The 20,242-nt window shown below is 46.3% G+C and overlaps 1 protein-coding gene across 1 annotated transcript in view; it reads right to left on the reverse strand.

Moving 5' to 3' along the window:
* LOC115177747 (methyltransferase-like protein 24) overlaps positions 1–20,242 on the reverse strand; it is a 56,826-nt gene continuing 36,584 nt past the window's right edge. The window contains exons 3-5 of the mRNA XM_029738738.1: positions 18,918–19,063; positions 8,305–8,530; positions 1–1,059 (exon numbers count right to left, since the gene is read on the reverse strand). Coding sequence (XP_029594598.1) covers positions 742–1,059; positions 8,305–8,530; positions 18,918–19,063 — 690 coding nt within the window. The 3' untranslated portion in view covers positions 1–741. The remainder of the gene's footprint in view (positions 1,060–8,304; positions 8,531–18,917; positions 19,064–20,242) is intronic.

The following is a 20,242-nucleotide window of genomic DNA, read 5'->3' on the forward strand; positions in this document are numbered from 1 at the left end:
TGTCTCTCTTCAGGAGGCATATTGTCTGTCCTCCCAGGCAAACGTTTGAGCCTTTACCTTAACTACCTCCAGCCCCCCCTGCCTCGTAAGTAGCCTCCCACAGAAACTCATCCCTGGGCTAAATGAGATGTGCTCAGCCTCAGTCTGACAGCTACTCCCCCAGCCCTATGTACTCTTTTTAATGCAGAAGATCCTGAGGACAAATTGAGGCTATTAGTTTGGGCTGTGGTCTTACCTCACTATTCATTACCCATGCCTCTGAGGATAATTCTCCAGGAGGGGGTGGATGTATCTGTTAGGGGTGGCTGGCTCAGGGCCAAGCCCAGATGAGGCCATGATGACAGAGATGGCTGCCGCAATGCTTGCCAGCTGACCTCCAGCCAAAACAGCCACTTTAAAGCAGCTCTGACCGACAGATGGACTTTGGGCCCTCGAGGCAATTACCTCATGTCTAAGGTCATATCAGGGAAGGGTAGGGGAGTAGTGATTCAAAAGTTGAAATGATAGGAGCTTGTTAAGAGTACAGTATAGCTCACAAAATGTTACATTAACCTCCATAGATTGAGACATTCCTTTTCTGGAGTACAGTACTTTGGTTAGGTTGATGAATCTGGTATTGGTCAGAAATAAATATCCAAAGTGAAACATCCCATGGGATTGACTTTCCCATCGTAGCTGAACTATATTTCCCAGATCTCCCCTTCTCATTGGCCAGAGCCCTGTCCATCAGTCAGTCAGCTCTCAGGACCTCCACTGGGTATTGACCCAGCCCAGTGTATAGGCACTCGTGGCGTTCAGAACGTTCCGGTGCAGGAAGAGGCGGGGCTTTGTTGGGTCGCTGTGGTAATGGAAGAGGCGGAAGTGAGCACGCTCCAGCTCCTTCAGTAGGCTGAACCAATAGCGCACCACGGATGGGTCATCCCCACTCACCTCGAAGCCCGCCCAGTGGAGGTGGATTTCTAGTAGTAGTTGACCCACAGAGCTCAGAACCCCTTCTAGAACCAGGTTCTCTAGAATCTTCCACTCCGCACTCTCCATGTCTACCTTCAGAACATCCACCTGGAACAGAGAGGGAGAGAGACTCAACAATGATAATATCTCGCAGTAGGGAGAGATATAAGATGGAGAGAGGGGAAAAGGACTTTTGATGGAGGTGAGGGAGAGTCAGTGCAAAGAGGGAGAGAGAAGGTTGGTTGAAGGACAAGTAGAAGAAAGGATGTGTCTGAATAGAGGAGGAGGGAGGATATGCCGGGGAGAGGGTGAATGTGGTATAAGGTCTGTGAAGAGGAGGAGAGATGCATTAACATTAATGTTAATAATGGTCTCAGGATATGATCTTACTGAGTCATCATATGCATGGGCTACTTTCATGCACATATTGTATATTAGGCCTTGGGCCGCCATTTAAAGGTCTAATGCAGCCGTTTTTATCTCACTATTAAATAACTTCTGGGTAACAATTAAGTACCTTACTGTGATTTTTATTTCTCAATTTAAATGCTTCTTAGCAGAGCAATTTCTCAAGCAATATTTTTTATAGGACTGTCAGGGAGTGGTTTTGAGTGGGGAGGGAAAAACTGAAAATGATATGTTATTGGAAGAGAGGTTTGGAACTTTCTTTCTTATTGGTCCGTATGGTGATGTCACCATGGAAGGCCAAAACTCCCACCAAAAGAAGCTGACATTTCAGGCGGTCTTTTCAAACAGCAATTACACTAAAATGGCATTGTCATAATTTCACAGTATTATTCCAACCTCATAGTGTGGAAATATATATAAAACACAGAAAAATCATGTTTTTGACTGCACTGGGCCTTTAAATGTGCTGTAATGTTTCTGATGTCATATCAACTCCTTGAACCCATACTGTTTCAAAGCCTTATTAATGAAAGAGCTTCTCTTTGCTTTTGCCATTTTATTTCACCAATTGATTGTCTCCTCTGTACCTTACTACACTCACATTGGCAGATTGCCTCATGGCCTCATGACATCACCATTGGCAACTTCCAATGCTGCCAATAATATTTGTCAATAGTTGACCCAAACTTTCCACAAACCAATCATATTTATCTTCCAGCACACTAGTGTTACACTAATGCAAGTATTGAGTATCTGACCTGTCGAACAGAAAAACACTTCTTCAATGGCTAGAGTAAAATAACTTTAGCTGGCTGGCTCTCTGACAGCCCATATCCAATATCCACTCCATCCCTCTAACAAAGGGCTAACAAGACTTTACACAACCCTTATATTTCTTTAGTGACTGCGGAAATCCCTTTTCTCCCCACAAATTCAAGCCTTCATAAAAGCAGCTATTCCCCCAGATAGAACTAGTCAGAATGAAGTGCTCTCTGTCTCTGGGTCTCCCAATGGAACTGCCCTAACCAACAGGGATGTTATAACCCCCCCTCTTCCCCATGCGTGTGTGCAGGCTATGAAGATCTTACAAATCCCAGAATGGTTCTACTCAAGATATAGATTTCTCAGGGTGTGTATTGAATGGGCTACTTTCAATAACTTCATTCTATTTGACAGCTTTCTTCTCCCTGATGTGTCATCAACTGGCATGCAAGGCAAATCCCAAGGACTTCACAACATATCCCTCTCGATGTCCCCTAAGCCCACACCACCGGCAGCTCATCTGCCCTTCGTTTTCCTAGTATGAGAAATTGTGAGCCCTCGAAAAGCGGCAGTCTTGCGTGAGCATCTCCATATGGCCCCACACATCTCTGAAGAGATCTCCGATCACCGCTGTGCAGAAGTAGCGGCACTAAACGGTGTGTGTGTGTGAGAGGAATAGAGATATGCAGACAGAAACTACCTTGACAGGGAGGATTGGAAGTAGGGCAATAAACTAATGGATTTGGGGAGGGAGGGTAGGTGGGTGGGTGCATGGTGGTTTGGCCTGAATTGTGGTCTACCAAGGGAGGTTCAGTGAGGCCCGTGGTGTTGGAGATGGAAGGAGCTTTTATCTAGTCGTTTAGTGAGGCTATGCCTCAGTCTGCCTTCCCAAGGTCAGCAGTAGCCTTGTCTTGTTCCTAGCTTTGTGTCTTAAACACTGTAGGCTTATAGCATTGCTATAAAGCCTGGCAAGCGAGGATTGAAGCTAATTAAACAACCACTTCCTCCTCTTGTCTCATCCTCTGTTCCCCTGTAGTCTGGAGATATTGTTATGGAGTTGCAGAACAGCAAAAAATGTCTACCATCGCCTTTTACCTTTGGGCCACACACGCCCAGACTTTTAGTTGTGAAGGCACACTCAGCCAGACCTTTAATTGTGAAGTCTCTGTCAGCCCAGACTTTTAGTTGTGAAGTCACACTCAGTCAGACCTTTAATTGGGAAGTCTCTGTCAGCCCAGACTTTTAGTTGTGAAGTCACACTCAGTCAGACCTTTAATTGGGAAGTCTCTGTCAGCCCAGACTTTTAGTTGTGAAGTCACACTCAGCCCAGACCTTTAGTTGTGAAGTTTCTCTCAGCCCAGACCTTTAGTTGTGAAGTTTCTCTCAGCCCAGACCTTTAGTTGTGAAGTTTCTCTCAGCCCAGACCTTTAGTTGTGAAGTTTCTCTCAGCCCAGACCTTTAGTTGTGAAGTTTCTCTCAGCCCAGACCTTTAGTTGTGAAGTTTCTCTCAGCCCAGACCTTTAGTTGTGAAGTTTCTCTCAGCCCAGACCTTTAGTTGTGAAGTTTCTCTCAGCCCAGACCTTTAGTTGTGAAGTTTCTCTCAGCCCAGACCTTTAGTTGTGAAGTCACACTCAGCCCAGACCTTTAGTTGTGAAGTTTCTCTCAGCCCAGACCTTTAGTTGTGAAGTCACACTCAGCCCAGACCTTTAGTTGTGAAGTTTCTCTCAGCCCAGACCTTTAGTTGTGAAGTTTCTCTCAGCCCAGACCTTTAGTTGTGAAGTTTCTCTCAGCCCAGACCTTTAGTTGTGAAGTTTCTCTCAGCCCAGACCTTTAGTTGTGAAGTTTCTCTCAGCCCAGACCTTTAGTTGTGAAGTTTCTCTCAGCCCAGACCTTTAGTTGTGAAGTCACACTCAGCCCAGACCTTTAGTTGTGAAGTTTCTCTCAGCCCAGACCTTTAGTTGTGAAGTTTCTCTCAGCCCAGACCTTTAGTTGTGAAGTTTCTCTCAGCCCAGACCTTTAGTTGTGAAGTCACACTCAGCCCAGACCTTTAGTTGTGAAGTTTCTCTCAGTCCAGACCTTTAGTTGTGAAGTCACACTCAGCCCAGACCTTTAGTTGTGAAGTTTCTCTCAGCCCAGACCTTTAGTTGTGAAGTTTCTCTCAGCCCAGACCTTTAGTTGTGAAGTTTCTCTCAGCCCAGACCTTTAGTTGTGAAGTCACACTCAGCCCAGACCTTTAGTTGTGAAGTTTCTCTCAGCCCAGACCTTTAGTTGTGAAGTTTCTCTCAGCCCAGACCTTTAGTTGTGCAGTCTCTGTCAGGCAGTAAAGTAATTGTGGTCCCTCAGGCTCAAGAGGAAGGAGGTCAAAATCACTCCATCTTTTTAATGAGAGGAAAAACAGAGAGTATGTTCACTGTTCACAGCCTGCTGGCTCAACGTGGTTTAAGCCGATAAATGCACAGCCACCTACACACTATTTTTAACCACTGCCAAAGGTGATGTCTTCAACAGAATCACTGAGAACCCAGAGACCCTGTTATCTCTTTGTGATAAGAGAGGAACTTTACATCCCAGTCAGAGAGAAACTGCAGACAATATTCAATGAGTTGAGTCGGCCTTCCGCTGGAATGAAATCCGTTCAGCCATCAAACAGAAGAATTAATTAATTTCTAAACGCTTTTGAGGAAAGCTGATCGTTTGGTGTGAACAAACAAGTTATCTGACCTCTGATGAACCTTTATAAATGGAAACTGACACTTGAGTCTAACTAATAGGCCCATAATGATTTCTTTCAGCGGCTAATTGCAGTTTTTGCAGAACTTATTGTGGCGCCCAAAATACCAGCAACTTCATCAAGAGGCTCGAACCTCTTGGCATAATGGTTTAAACTGTTGGGCTGACTATCACAAGAGTCCAACTCTACCCCCAAATTTGTCACAATGTTTACATGTGTTTATGACAATTTTGATACAACACAGTACACAGATAAGCGGGGCTACAGGGATGTATTTTGATACAACACAGTACACAGATAAGCGGGGCTACAGGGATGTATTTCCTGCCTGTGTGATTTCTATGATTGTATCAAGCAGAGATGAAGTATTTTGTGTTCTTTAATTAGTGGATGTGAGGCAAGGGGAGACATATCTGAAACAGGCCTCTCCAGAGACCATCGTAATGAGCAGACATTTAATTACACTTCAATGGGATCAGGAGAGAGAGAGAGGTTCTGTTTAGACTCTCACAGCCTCCCCTAACAACTGGTCCAGGGCCTGTTCTGTTTCCAAACTGTCCCCCACAACTGTATGATAACACTAACCCTAAGCATGGTGAGGAAAGGCTTGCACTGTGGAGGAGTCATACAATGGAAGCCATGTTAAAAGCTGTGTATCCCTCTTGTGACAGTGTGGATGTGAGACATTGAGAAGTGACCTGATTGTCAGAAAGAGTGTCTCTGATTGTTTTTCTATTGTGCATTCGGAGAAAGCAAATCAATTTGCATGAGATCTGAAGGACTGTTGAATTGGTGTGTTCATCCCCATGGAGACAGCCTCTGATGCTGACCAGAGCGGGTATGACTCATTTATGAGCTGTGTAATCACCGATAAGGAACACAAACTAATGCATATTTTGACCTTTAGAAGCGACTCATCAGTTCTCCATGCTATTCTTCTGTAACAAAGCCAGAGAGAAGAAAGACAAACGCTTGTTTCTTTAGCATGCTGTGTACTCACATTAAAAAAATCCCAGTATGGAGATGTGTGTGTTGCTTTGCATCTAAAGCAGGTACAGGGATGTGGTCTGTTCTTTATCTGTCACACACACACACACACACGAACACGCACCCACACGTCTTAATTATTTCTCTCACACTAATTTGTATGGTATAGTGAGCTTTGAGGAATTAATGGCTGACGCCTCTAAGCATGGACTTGCTAATGCTAGGCGCCGGTGCGTGGCTTGTTGGCATTCTGCTCAACAGCCTGATTTAAATTTGCACTGATTAAACTGTTGCTCATGCAAAAAAGGAGAGAAAAAAACAGAGTGATGAATTAGACTGAGGTAACCTGCCTTCTGGAAAATGCAGTGAGAGGTTAGAATTCACAAAACGAGAGCAGCACAAATAAATGAAGTCAGATGAATTCTGCTGAGGTAGATTGATTCTCTGTGTGGGAGTATCAACCCAAACCTCCTTTTTACAGCACTGATTTCACATCAACTGTAAACTCCTTTCCACTATACAACTTCCACAAACTTGAATTATCAAGTCCTCATCAAAGACTAACTCCTTCCACAGGATGAATAGCTGGGATCTCGCCCGAATAATTTGTATTTATTTTTTATCCCTTTTTGTCCCCAATTTTGTGGTATCCAATTGGTAGTTAGTCTTGTCCCATCGCTGAAACTCCCATACGGACCAAGGAGAGGAGAAGGTCGAGAGCAGTGTGTCTTCCGAAAAACAACCCAGCCAACCCAGCCGAGCCGCACTGCTTCTTGACACAATGCCCACTTAACCCGGAAGCCAGCCGCACCAATGTGTTGGAGGAAACACCGTACACCTGGTGACCGTGTCAGCGTTCATTGGGCCCGGCCCGCCACAGGAGTCTCTAGAGCGCGATGGGACAAGAACATCCCTGCCGGCCAAACCCTTCCCTAACCGAGTCGACGCTGGGCCAATTGTGCGCCGCCCCATGGGTCTCCCAGTCGCGGCCGGCTGCGACAGAGCCTGGACTCGAACCAGGATCTCTAGTGGCACAGCTTTTGACCACCGTGCCACTCGGGAGGCCCTCGCCTGAATACTTCTATTCTCACCCGAATACTATGCATACTATTGCTGTATTTAGGGAAGGGCGCCGTTCTACACACGCACCGCTGGCTTGTTGTTTGTGTGTGTATGTCTGTGTGCGTGTGTGCGTGTGTGCGCGCGTGTGTGTGTGGGTGTGTGTGTGTGTGTGTGTGTGTGTGTGTGTGTGTGTGTGTGTGTGTGTGTGTGTGTGTGTGTGTGTGTGTGTGTGGATGTCGTTGATCTTGTATGCAGATCCATATCTGATGAGGCAGAACACAGAGCCCTGGGGGACTTAATATTCTGAATGATAATGTTTAAAGAAGGAAAGCCATAACTATAAGTGAGTTTTCTGCCCTCCAGCGCAAGAGGAGACATTGGAGGAATGAATGATGAGCAGTAGAGCTGCAGGAGTCAACAAGCCATACTAAAGTTCAACCTCTCAGCTCATAGGGAGAGAACAGATCCATTTTCTTATAGTCTTTTCTGGTTGAAGTGAGGAAAATAAGTCATTTTGGTTTGTTTTTATGGTGACTTTTGTAGTGACTATTGTGTGGGTTGTGTGTATTGTGGTCATGTATATGATATACTGTAAAAGACAGGTACTGTATATTGTGTGCTGGATGCTGGTAGTGGAGTATGTTGTTACTGTATTATGTACATAGAGTGCCATCTGTCATTATTGGGATAATTACTCTATACTCCAAAGGATTAGACTGGCAAGTTTAACTTGAGGCTATTTTTATCTATAATGGGTAAACGGTTTAGAAATTACAGCACTTTTTGTACATAGTCCCCACATTTTAGGGGAGCAAAAGTATTGAACAAATTCACATATATGTCTATTAAAGTAACAAAAGTTAAGTATTTAGTCCGGTATTGATAGCACACAATGACTCTACAGATTAGTTGGATTTATTTTCTATTTATTTTGTGTTTCAGATTATTTTATGCCCAATAGAAATTAATGTATTGTGTCATTTTGGAGTCACTTTTATTGTAAATAAGAATAGAATATGTTTCTGAACACTTCTACATGAATGTGGATGCTACCATGATTACGGATAATCCTGAATGAATCGTGAATAATGTACAAAAAGACTATGTACAAAAAGTGCTGTAATTTCTCAATGGTTCACTCAATATTTATGAAAATACACTCAAATTAAAGCAGACAGTATACACTTTAACCTTATAGCTATCGTTTGAATCCAAACTTTTGAAGTATAGAGCCAAAATAATAAAAAATGCTTCACTGTCCCAATAAATACGGAGGGCACTGTGTACTCTCTGGGTATAATCCCATACATTAGTTATCTGTTATGTCTGACTCAGGCCACATTGGCCCATTTGTAATCTCCCTTTACCCATAAACCCCTTCTCCTCTCTCTGTGCATTCTGACCTGTCTGTGTCCAAAGTCATTGAGAATGGTGGCCAGTTTCTTGGTGTTGCTGTGCTGTCGTTGGGCGGGGATGGCTGGGTTGGGGTCCCTCCAGTCAACGGAGAGACGGTGGAGCCACATGTCTGACTCCTGTAGGTGGGCCTGCCTAAGGCTGGGGTCAAAACAGTGCACTTCACAGCCCGCCCTGACCAGAGAGCGCTCCAGAGTCTTATCCTCCATACCCAACCTATGGTAGAGAGAGGGGAGGGAGGAAGAGAGAGAGACACAGAGAGAGGTTATATACAGCATATTTGATGGATGGTTGAGTGGATGGCTACAGATAGAATTATATATGGCATATTGTATAAGGACTTCTGTTTGTACATCTGATGGAGCTGAAAAGTATTGCTCACTTCAGCAGCTCAATTAATAATTTAATGGAAGGCTGAAAGTATGGGAGGATATGAGCAGAAAAATATTTGATTTTTTCTTGATTGTTTTCAATACTGACAAAGGCTTGTTTTGCCCCTCCCTCACTTCCCTCTTTTCCCACTGGGCACAAACGTCAATTCAATGTCCATTCCACATTGGTTCAATGTAATTTCATTGAAATTACTTGGAAACAACGTTGATTCAACCAGTGTGTGCCCAGTGGGCTCTCTCTTCAAATCAAATCAAATGTTATTTGTCACATGATTTGAACAAAAAATGGTGTAGACTAACAATGAAATACTTACTGGCCCTTCCCAACAATGCAGAGAGAAAGAAAATAGAGAAACAATATAAAACTAATGACACGTAATAATATAAGCAATAATAAACACACAATAAGTAACGATAACTTGGCTATGACTTGGATGGCTGGAGTCTTTGAAAATATTTAGGGCCTTCCTCTGACACTAAGGGGACTAAGCACACATGCACATCCCGTCAGGAAGTTCAGGATCCAGTTGCAGAGGCTGGTGTTCAGTCCCAAGGTCCTTAACTTAGTGATGAGCTTGGAAGGCACTATGATGTTGAACGTGGAGCTGTAGTCAATGAACAGCATTCTCACATAGGTGTTCCTTTTGTCCAGGTGGGAAAGGTCAGTGTGGAGTACAAAGGAGATTGTGTCATCTGTGTTTCTGTTGGGGCGGTATGTGAATTGGAGTGGGTCCAGGGCGTCTGGGATGATGGTGTTGATGTGAGCCATGACCAGCCTTTCAAAGAATTTCATGGCTACAGAAGTGCGTGCTTGGAAGTGAGTGCTTGGCGTTCTTGGGCACAGGGACTATGGTGGTCTGCTTGAAACATGCAGGTACTACAGACTGAGTCAGGGAGAGGTTGAAAATGTCAGTGAAGATACTCGCCAGTTGGTCAGCGCATACTCTGAGTATGCGTTCTGATAATCCATCTGGCCCAGCGGCCTTGTGAATGTTAACCTGTTTAAAGGTATTACATTAGCTACAGAGAGCGTGATCACACAGTCGTCCGGGATAGCTGGTGCTCTCATGCATGGTTCAGTGTTGCTTGCTTCAAAGTGAGCATAGAAGGCATTTACCTTGTCTGGTACACTCTAAGGAAAAATTATTCCAAAATAGTTATTTGTGGAGGGGATAGGGTTCTACCAAGAACCCTTTCGATCAGAAGAACCCTTTTTGGAAGACAAGGGTTCTTTGTAAGGCAAATTGTTCTATCTAGAACCTTTAACATCCTAAGAACCGTTTTTGGAAGAAAGGGTTCTTTGTCGATTCTTTGGAAGGAAAGAAGGGTTCTTCACAGAACCATATATAATATTTCCCAGCATGTTTTATTGCAGGGAGATTTTCAGAATAGTTTGTTTTGCTTTAATGTCTGTGTTTTTGCATTTACATTGATTGGTTAATAACTTTAATGCTATACAAATATAAATAACACAGTTTTCTAAACTAATCCAGTCTGTTGGATTTATTGCACCCGTTACTGAGATAGTTGTTCCAGTTTAGATGATTGAGGTAGTCTCAATGTTCAATTTACCCTACCCTGGCAGTCATTCTGAATGGAAGTTGCAGGTGATTAACAATTCCACTTTTGGATATCCTAACTCTGGCTGGATTCCAATAGGAATTGCCCATCACTTTGCAAACCAGCATAATGGGACTTGCAGGCCTGATGTGGCCTGTAAACCAGGAGATAACTTGGCCATCAAAGAAAGGCATTATGATGTATGTAATATATAGTCAGAAATAATACAATTTAAAAGGCTAATAAGGCTGGTGGGACCGTTCATAGAGGGTTCTAGGAAGAACCGTTAGATTATAAAATGGTTCTTGGTAGAACCCTTCAGAGTGCTCTAGGCAGAACCCTTCATAGAGGGTTCCAGGTAGAACAATATACAGGGGGTTCTTTGAAGAACACTACATAGAGGGTTCTAGATAGAACCCTCTGCATAGGATTCTACCAAGAACCATTTTATAATCTAACGGTTCTTCCTAGAAAAAAAGGTTCCCCTATGGGGACAAACTGAAGAACCTTGTATGGTTCTACTTAGCACCTTTTTTCTAAGAGTGTAGGCTCGTGTCACTGGGCAGCTCACGGCTGGGTTTCCCTGATAGTTTTCAAGCCCTGCCACATCCGACGAGCATCAGAGCCAGCGTCTCCCTTTTCTCTCTTCTTTTCTCTCTCCACCGTTTCTTCTCTTCTCACTCTTTTCCTCTTTCACTGAAAGCTCCTTGTCGTCTGTAAATCATTGCAGGCAGACTTCTCTCTCTCTCTCTCTCTCTCTCTCTATCACTCTCTCTCTCTCTCCCTCTCTCTCTCCTTGACTCTATCTCCATCTCCCTGTCTGTGTATCTGAGTGTGTTGTTTGTGATGTGGCTCGCTGTATCCCTGTACAGTAATTGTGGCTCAGGGAGTATCTCTCAAAGCTAATTTCTCATGGATGAGCTACTCTGGTCCCCCATAGACAATCATGCGTTTAGGAGGGGGATGCAGGGATGAGATGAGAGAGGTAAGGGCAGGGAGGGGAATGCTGCCTTCAGACATCTCTGTTACTCTCTCTGCTAAATGATTCAGTTAACACAACCACTAATGGTATCATAGCAGGCCCTACCAGGAGAATGGCTCATTCTTCACTATTGTTTTAGTCAAAAGATACTTCAGATGACAGGGCTTGCTGTTTTCATGAGAGGATGGGGGAAAAGACTAAGTACTGTCAATGGTGACTCTGTGTGTGTACCAAATGGCTCCCTATTCCCTTTCTTTATATATATATATATATATATATATATTTTTTTTTTTACCTTTAATTAACTCTGCAAGTCAGTTAAGAACAAATTCTTATTTTCAATGACGGCCTAGCATAACTGCCTTGTTCAGGGGCAGAACGACAGATTAAGGTCTCTAAGGGCCATGGTCAAAAGTAGTGCACTATACAGAGAATAGGGTGTCATTTGGGATGCAGCCCATGTCTGTCTGTTTGCTTCCCTGGATTACATGTCTGATATAAGAGGGTGGTAATCATACAGTGTCTACAGGTAGTTATCCTCTGTCCCACAAGACTGTGTGGTGAAAGCCAGGAAAGACAGAACCGCTGCTGTGTCAGAGGGAAGAGAACAGTCAAACATGGGGATTATAGTGGATTCCCTGTTGACCGTGGTGTCATGACAACCACAAAGGTGTGTGTGTGTGTGTGTGTGTCGGGGGTGGGGGGTTATGACACACGGGTGGACTATGGGACTGAGGATGAGGACTATGGGACTGAGGATGAAGACTATGGGACTGAGGATGAGGACTATGGGACTGAGGATGTGGACTATGGGATGGGATGAGGACTATGGGATGGGATGAGGACTATGGGACTGAGGATAAGGACTATGGGACGGGATGAGGACTATGGGACTGAGGATGAGGACTATGGGACTGAGGATGAAGACTATGGGACTGAGGATGAGGACTATGGGACTGAGGATGAGGACTATGGGACTTAGGATGAAGACTATCTGACTGAGGATGAGGAATATGGGACTGAGGATTAGGACTATGGGACTGGGGATGAGGACTATGGGACTGGGGATGAGGACTATGGGACTGGGAATGAGGACTATGGGACTGGGGATAATGACTGTGGGACTGGGGGAAGAGTACCGTGGGACTGGGGATGAGGACTGTGGGACTGGGGATGAGGACTGTGGGACTGGGGGATGAGGACCGTGGGACTGGGGATGAGGACTATGGGACTGAGGATGAAGACAATAAGGGCTTGGGAATGAGGACCGTGGGACTGAGGATGAGGACTGTGGGACTGGGGGATGAGGACCGTGGGACTGGGGATGAGGACATTGGGACTGGGGGTGAGGACTGTGGGACTGGGGATGAGGACTGTGGGACTGGGGATGAGGACTGTGGGACTGGGGATGAGGACTGTGGGACTGGGGACTGCATTAGAGGGAATGGCTGAGTGACTCCGCTAACACACAGCGGTTCTGCTCTGTGTGCTACACCTCCAGGGCAGGAATAGAGGGAGAGAAAAAGAGAGAGAGAAACAGAAAGAGAGTGAAAGACAGACAGAAAACTAGAGTGGTGGGAGGGAGGAAAGGGATGGATAGAATGAGAAACGGAAGTAGAGATGGGGGTAAAGTATGGGTCCTTGGTATTTCATGTGTGAAATCACACCATGGTCCCCCATGCGATGCGCCAGGCCAATGAAAGAACATCTGCTCATCCTGCCTGGGCACCGCCACTCACGCCTCGTTTAACAGCACGCATGAGACGTAGCGCACACACACACACGCACAGACACACTATGAGATTTCACATTTGTGTTTGACAAATCTTAATTTGGAGCAGTGGAGCGTAGTGTTGGGTGGACTGGGGGGTGGGGGGGGGGGGGTTATTAGGTAAAGAAGGACACAATTCTCCTGGGGATAAAATACCAGACATTCCTGGCTACAGCATGACAACCAACTATCTACAGACATGTGTGTGTTTGTGTACGTGTAAGTGAGATAGATAGAGAGACAGAGGAAAGAGAGAGACATAGAAAGAGAGACAGAGAAGGAAAGAGAGAAATCTAGGCCACGGACTGGGGACAGGAAAGAGGGAGAGATACTCAGGGGTATAACTTCTAATGTCATTTTAATGACCTCTCCTGAAATATTACTTTTCAGAACACGACCCTGGTTGATTTACTGTTGCAGGTATTTATTACTTTTTTTATTTATGAGAGCAGAGCACAGTTTCCTCTACTGATGTGGGCTGTTTGTTATTATTGTATTAGTCAGAGCTTGGTTGGAGGAGCTTAGATATGATCCTGGCTCATCTTCAGATGGTAATATACAGTATATAAACAAAAGTATGTGGACACCCCTTCAAATTTGTGGATTCGGCTATTTCAGCCATACCCTGACAGGTGTGTAAAATCGAGCACACAGCCATGCAATCTCCATAGACAAACATTGACAGTAGAATGGCCCATAGAGCTCAGTGACTTTCAACGTGGCACCGTCATAGGATACCACCTTTCCAACAAGTCAGTTCATCAAATTTCTGCCCTGCTAGAACTGCCCCGGTCAACTGGGGCAGTTGACCGGGGCAACAACAGCTCAACCGCGAAGTGGTAGGCCACACAGGCTCACAGAACAGGATCGCCAAGTGCTGAAGTGAGTAACTCGTAAAAATCGCCTGTCCTTGGTTGCAACACTCCCTAAGTTCCAAAATGCCTCTGGAAGCAACATCAACACAATAACTGTTTGTCGGGAGCTTCATGAAATGGGTTTCCATGGCCGAGCAGCTGCACCCAAGCCTAAAATCACCAAGCGCAAAGCGTCGGCTGGAGTGTTATAAAGTTTGGTGGAGGAGGAATAATTGTCTGGGGCTGTTTTTCATGGTTCGGGCTAGGCCCCTTAGTTCCAGTGAACGGAAATCTTAACGTTACAGCATACAATGACATTCTAGATGATTCTGTGCTTCCAACTTTGTGCCAACCCTTTCCTGTTTCAGCATGGCAATGCCCCCGTGCACAAAGTGAGGTCCATACAGAATGTCAGGATTGAGTGTAGAGAAGGACCAAGGTGCAGCGTGATCTGAGTTCCACATTTTATTTTAGTGAATCTTTACAACCAACAACAACAAAAAAGAAACAACCAAAAACCGTGACGACAGAGGTGCTACATGCACTGACTCAAAATAAGATCCCACAAACAACAGGTGGGAAAAGGCTGCCTAAATATGATCCCCAATCAGAGACAACGAGATACAGCTGCCTCTGATTGGGAACCATATCAGGCCAACATAGAAATACAAAACTAGAGTACCCACCCTAGTCACACCCTGACCTAACCAAAATAGAGAATAAATTAGGATCTCTAAGGTCAGGGCGTGACACAGAAATAGATTTTCAAGATCAGTGTGGAAGAACTTGACTGGCCTTCACAGAGCCCTGACCTCAACCCCATTGAACACCTTTGGGATGAAATGGAACACCGACTGCGAGCCAGGCCTGATCGCCTAACATCAGTGCCCGACTTCACTAATGCTCTTGTGGCTGAATGGAAGTCCCCGCAACAATGTTCCAACATCTAGTGGAAAGCCTTCCCAGAAGAGTGGAGGCTGTTATAGCAGCAAAGGGGAGGACCAACTCAATATTAATGCCCATGATTTTGGAATGAGATGTTCAACAAGCAGGTGTCCACATACTTGAGTGTACAAAACATGAGGAACATTTGCTATTTCCATGATGTAGAATGACGAGGTGAATTCTTTTGGTCATGGAGTGTATCAAGTGCTCTAAAAGGATGGTCATGATTTAGGACTTCTTTTATGAAGGATGCAGGTTGTGTGAGGTCACATATTCAGAACTGTTGTAGATGCTATTGGTAGCACCTGTGTGCATCTTCAAAATGCCCCCTTAGTGAAATGTACCTATTTATATTGTTTCCCTAATCTCTCTCACTCGCTCTCTCCCGCTCTCTCTCGTTTTCTCTCTCTCTCTCTCCCCAATACTTTCCAGATGTGTGGCAAGGTCCCATTGGTTTCATGGTGCAATAGCTTCGTGGCTGTCTCTCTCTCCACTATAAAATACACTTGTCCACAGTTTGTATCCTCAAATATCACTGGAACTGGTAGTTCTGTACATATAGGACCAAAGGTTATGTGAACAGCCATGCTGAAGGAACAAACCAGCTTTCATCATGGTTGGCTTGACCTTTTCCTGACCAAGACCAAATCTGGGCCCTAGTTCCAGGTTTATTATTCTCTGGTCGATTAGAGGGAAAACTCACAACGCTTAATGATGTTCTGTACTTCCTAAGCTATCTCACTCTCATCCCCCCCCTCTCTCTAACCCAACTCTCTCTCTTTCTCTCTTTCTCTCTCTCTCTCCCACAGTTTTGATGTGAGTGATAAGGTAGGTGATATTCTCCTGTTTATCTGCTATTACAAGAGTCCATCAAACCAATGTGGCAGACAAAACCAACCCACAGATCATTAGATCAATACAGACAGGTATATATATACAGTATATTATACACTTTTATAGCGTACTTTGACATGGGTGGGCATTACTACAAGTAACATTATGAAAAGTGTCCGTTTTTGACTAAAGTATAAATTACTTTAGTAGATATGGTACGGACCGGTAATTACTCTGGAGCTTTGTCATGTGTGTGTGTGTTTGTGTGTGTGTGTATATGTGTGTGCATTTCACTTGTATCTGTGTGTGTTCATCAGTCACCAATAACAAATCCGATATTTTTCCCTCCAACCAATTCATGTGATCCTTGACCTTGCTATAAACAGGCAGACAGCCAACAGTGAGGAGTAATCCCTAAAGGTCTACTGCTGCATTCCCACCCCATTATTCCTGCGCCCCGCCCCGCCCCCCTCACCTCAACCCTCCTCTGCCGTCCTCCTCCATCCTCTACCATCCTCCACCCTCCCTTATCCTCCCCTACCGTCCTCAACCCTCATCTACCCTCCTCTACCGTCCTCAACCCTCCTCTACCGACCTCTACCGTCCTCTACCCTCCCCTATCCTCCCCTACCGTCCTCAACCCTCATCTACCCTCCTCTACCGTCCTCTACCCTCCCCTATCCTCCCCTACCGTCCTCAACCCTCCTCTACCGACCTCTACCGTCCTTTACCCTCCTCTACCGTCCTCTACCGTCCTCTACCGTCCTCAACCCTCCTCTACCGTCCTCTACCCTCCCCTATCCTCCCCTACCGTCCTCTACCGTCCTCTACCGTCCTCAACCCTCCTCTACCGTCCTCAACCCTCCTCTACCGTCCTCTACCTTCCTCTACCGTCCTCTACCGTCCTCAAACCTCCTCTACCGTCCTCAACCCTCCTCTACCGTCCTCAACCCTCCTCTACCGTCCTCTACCGTCCTCTACCGTCCTCTACCGTCCTCAACCCTCCTCTACCGTCCTCTACCCTCCTCTACCGTCCTCAACCCTCCTCTACACTCCTCTACCATCCTCTACCCTCCTCTACCGTCCTCTACACTCCTCTACCGTCCTCTACCGTCCTCTACCGTCCTCTACCCTCCTCTACCCTCATCTACCCTCCTCTACCGTCCTCTACCCTCCCCTATCCTCCCCTACCGTCCTCAACCCTCATCTACCCTCCTCTACCGTCCTCTACCCTCCCCTATCCTCCCCTACCGTCCTCAACCCTCCTCTACCGACCTCTACCGTCCTTTACCCTCCTCTACCGTCCTCTACCGTCCTCTACCGTCCTCTACCGTCCTCAACCCTCCTCTACCATCCTCAACCCTCCTCTACCGTCCTCTACCGTCCTCTACCGTCCACTACCGTCCTCTACCGTCCTCTACCGTCCTCAACCCTCCTCTACCGTCCTCAACCCTCCTCTACCGTCCTCTACCTTCCTCTACCGTCCTCTACCGTTCTCAACCCTCCTCTACCGTCCTCAATCCTCCTCTACCCTCCTCTACCGTCCTCAACCCTCCTCTACCGTCCTCTACCGTCCTCTACCGTCCTCAACCCTCCTCTACCGTCCTCTACCGTCCTCAACCCTCCTCTACCGTCCTCAACCCTCCTCTACCGTCCTCTACCGTCCTCAACCCTCCTCTACCGTCCTCTACCGTCCTCTACCCTCCTCTACCCTCCTCTACCCTCATCTACCCTCCTCTACCCTCATCTACCCTCCTCTACCGTCCTCAACCCTCCTCTACCCTCCTCTACCCTCCTATACCGTCCTCAACCCTCCTCTACCCTCTTCTACCGTCCTCTATTGTCCTCAACCCTCCTCTACCCTCTTCTACCATCCTCTACTGTCCTGTACCCTCCTCTACGTCCTCTACCCTCCTCTATGTCCTCAACCCTCCTCAACCCTCCTCTACACTCCTCTACCTTCCTCTACCCTCCTCTACCCTCCTCTACCATCCTCTACCCTCCTCTACCATCCTCTACTGTCCTGTACCCTCCTCTACCCTCCTCTACGTCCTCTACTCTCCTCTATGTCCTCTACTCTCCTCTACTGTCTTCTACCCTCTTCTACCATCTTTACCGTCCTCTACCCTCCTCTACGTTCTCTACCCTCTACCCTCCTCTACCCTCCTCTACCCTCCTCTACGTCCTCTACCCTCCTCTACCCTCCTCTACGTCCTCTACCCTCTACCCTCCTCTACCCTCCTCTACGTCCTCTACCCTCTACCGTCCTCTACGTTCCTCTACCCTCATCTACGCTCCTCTACCCTCATCTACTGTCTTCTACCCTCTTCTACCGTCTTTACCGTCCTCTACCCTCCTCTACGCTCCTCTACCCTCCTCTACGTCCTCTACCCTCTACCGTCCTCTACACTCCTCTACCCTCCTCTACGCTACTCTACCCTCCTCTACGTCCTCTACCCTCTACCGTCCTCTACCGTCCTCTACCCTCCTCTACGCTCCTCTACCCTCCTCTACGTCCTCTACCCTCTACCGTCCTCTACACTCCTCTACCGTCCTCTACACTCCTCTACCCTCCTCTACGCTACTCTACCCTCCTCTACGTCCTCTACCCTCTACCGTCCTCTACACTCCTCTACCGTCCTCTACACTCCTCTACCCTCCTCTACGCTACTCTACCCTCCTCTACGTCCTCTACCCTCTACCGTCCTCTACCGTCCTCTACCGTCCTCTACCATCCTCTACCGTCCTCTACCTTCCTCTACCCTCCTATACTGTCCTTTACTGTCCCAATTAGTGTCCAGAGCCTGCTTACTGCTAACCCTGCAGCTGTCAGCACACCTGTGCTGTCTCTCAACACCCACATTAATAGGCCCTCCAGCGGTTTAATCTCTTTAACCCTCCACTCTACCATGCTGCCACTGCCAAGCCCAGCCAGTCCAGCTCGGCCCTGGAAATACAGCAGGGACACAGCCTCTCCTGGAAGGTCAAATACCTTTATAACCTGCAATATAGCCACTAGATTACTTGACACTCACTCCAGAGATATGATGTGATTGGTTTGGGCCAGGCTGTTCCTCTGTGTGCGCGTGCTGGCTTGTGTGTGCCCGTGCTGTGTGTGTGTGCATGTGGAGGTGTGTATGCATTCGTGTGCATGTTTGTGTGTGTGTGTGTGTGTGTGTGTGTGTGTGTGTGTGTGTGTGTGTGTGTGTGTGTGCCTGTGTGTGCATGTGTGTGTGCCTGTGTGTGCATGTGTGTGTGTACTCACCCCAGAGAGTAGACCCGGCAGTGTTGGATGTGTATCCGTTGTGCCAGGCTGTACCTGCTGTCCAGACACACTGCCCAGCGCCCCTCTGGCCCCTCCTGACCTCCCTGTACCACGGGGCTCTCTGGGGAAGGGGGGCCACAAAACACCTGTAGGTAGACACAGGGGTCATTAATACACCTGTCCCCAAAAATATCATTGTCATCGTTATTATCATCGCCATCGTTATCATTATCGTAATTGTGATCGCCATCGATGTCATGTACCATAGTTATGCTTGCCCCTGTCCCATCACATGTTCACCACACACACCCACATACTGTACACACATTCTGAGATTCATTCACCAGGTGCCTTATTCATATTTCAACATGTTTTTCTTTCTCATCGTTCAGCACTCTCTCAATTTCTCCTCCTCTACCCCTCGCCTTCTTTTCCTTTTGGTTTCAGTAAAGGAGAAAAGATTGGATTTAGTGTTAAGAAATGCGTCCTCCATCCTTAACATGATTCTCCATCCCACAAGTGACACGGCACCTTCATCTTGTCTTAATGTTCAAGGATTCCATTGACAAAAGAGAAAGAGAACGCTTCCCAAGGTGAATGACAGGTTCAGCTAGTGCCAGTCAACAATCCAATTGTGTGTGTGTGTGTGTGTGTGTGTGTGTGTGTGTGTGTGTGTGTGTGTGTGTGTGTGTGTGTGTGTGTGTGTGTGTGTGTGTGTGTGTGTGTGCGTGCGTGTGTGTGTGCATTGTGTGTGCATGTGTGTGTGTGTGCATGTGTGTGTGTGCGTCCTGAATGTCTGAGTGTGTGTGGGAGGTTTTGAAACAGTCAGGATTTATGACTGTTTGCTGTCTGATTGCTTTATCTCTTCTGTCTCCAGAGACTGTCTGAACTTGACTGGACCAGCGGACATTGACAGAGACTGAGACTGATCATGTGTTGTAATCACAATGTCTTTCCCATACAGACTGCAGCTTAGGCTGTGTGGCTCCCTGTGTGGGATACTGTCCAGTCCACTGCTCTGCAGAGACCGGTGACTGATCCTTCTCTTCTGAACCTCACTGAACCTTCATGTTAATAACAGTCCGACTAAAACCATGATTTTATCTGTGTTCTGATCTCTCCTGCATTGTATCATAGTGATCCTGTGCTAGACCCATATCCATGTCTGTTATTCGTCTCTTACAGCATTCATTAACCACTCCATCTGCCCTTTACAAAGTCTGTTGACATTTCTGCATTCTTTCCCATGCCACAAAAAAAAATCTGTAAGGAGTCTAGAATCTTTAGGGGCGTTCTTTCTTGTTGTGATGTCATAAGGCTTTGGA

The sequence above is a fragment of the Salmo trutta genome, chromosome 1 (assembly GCF_901001165.1).
Source record: "Salmo trutta chromosome 1, fSalTru1.1, whole genome shotgun sequence".
Classification (NCBI taxonomy): Eukaryota; Metazoa; Chordata; class Actinopteri; order Salmoniformes; family Salmonidae; genus Salmo; species Salmo trutta.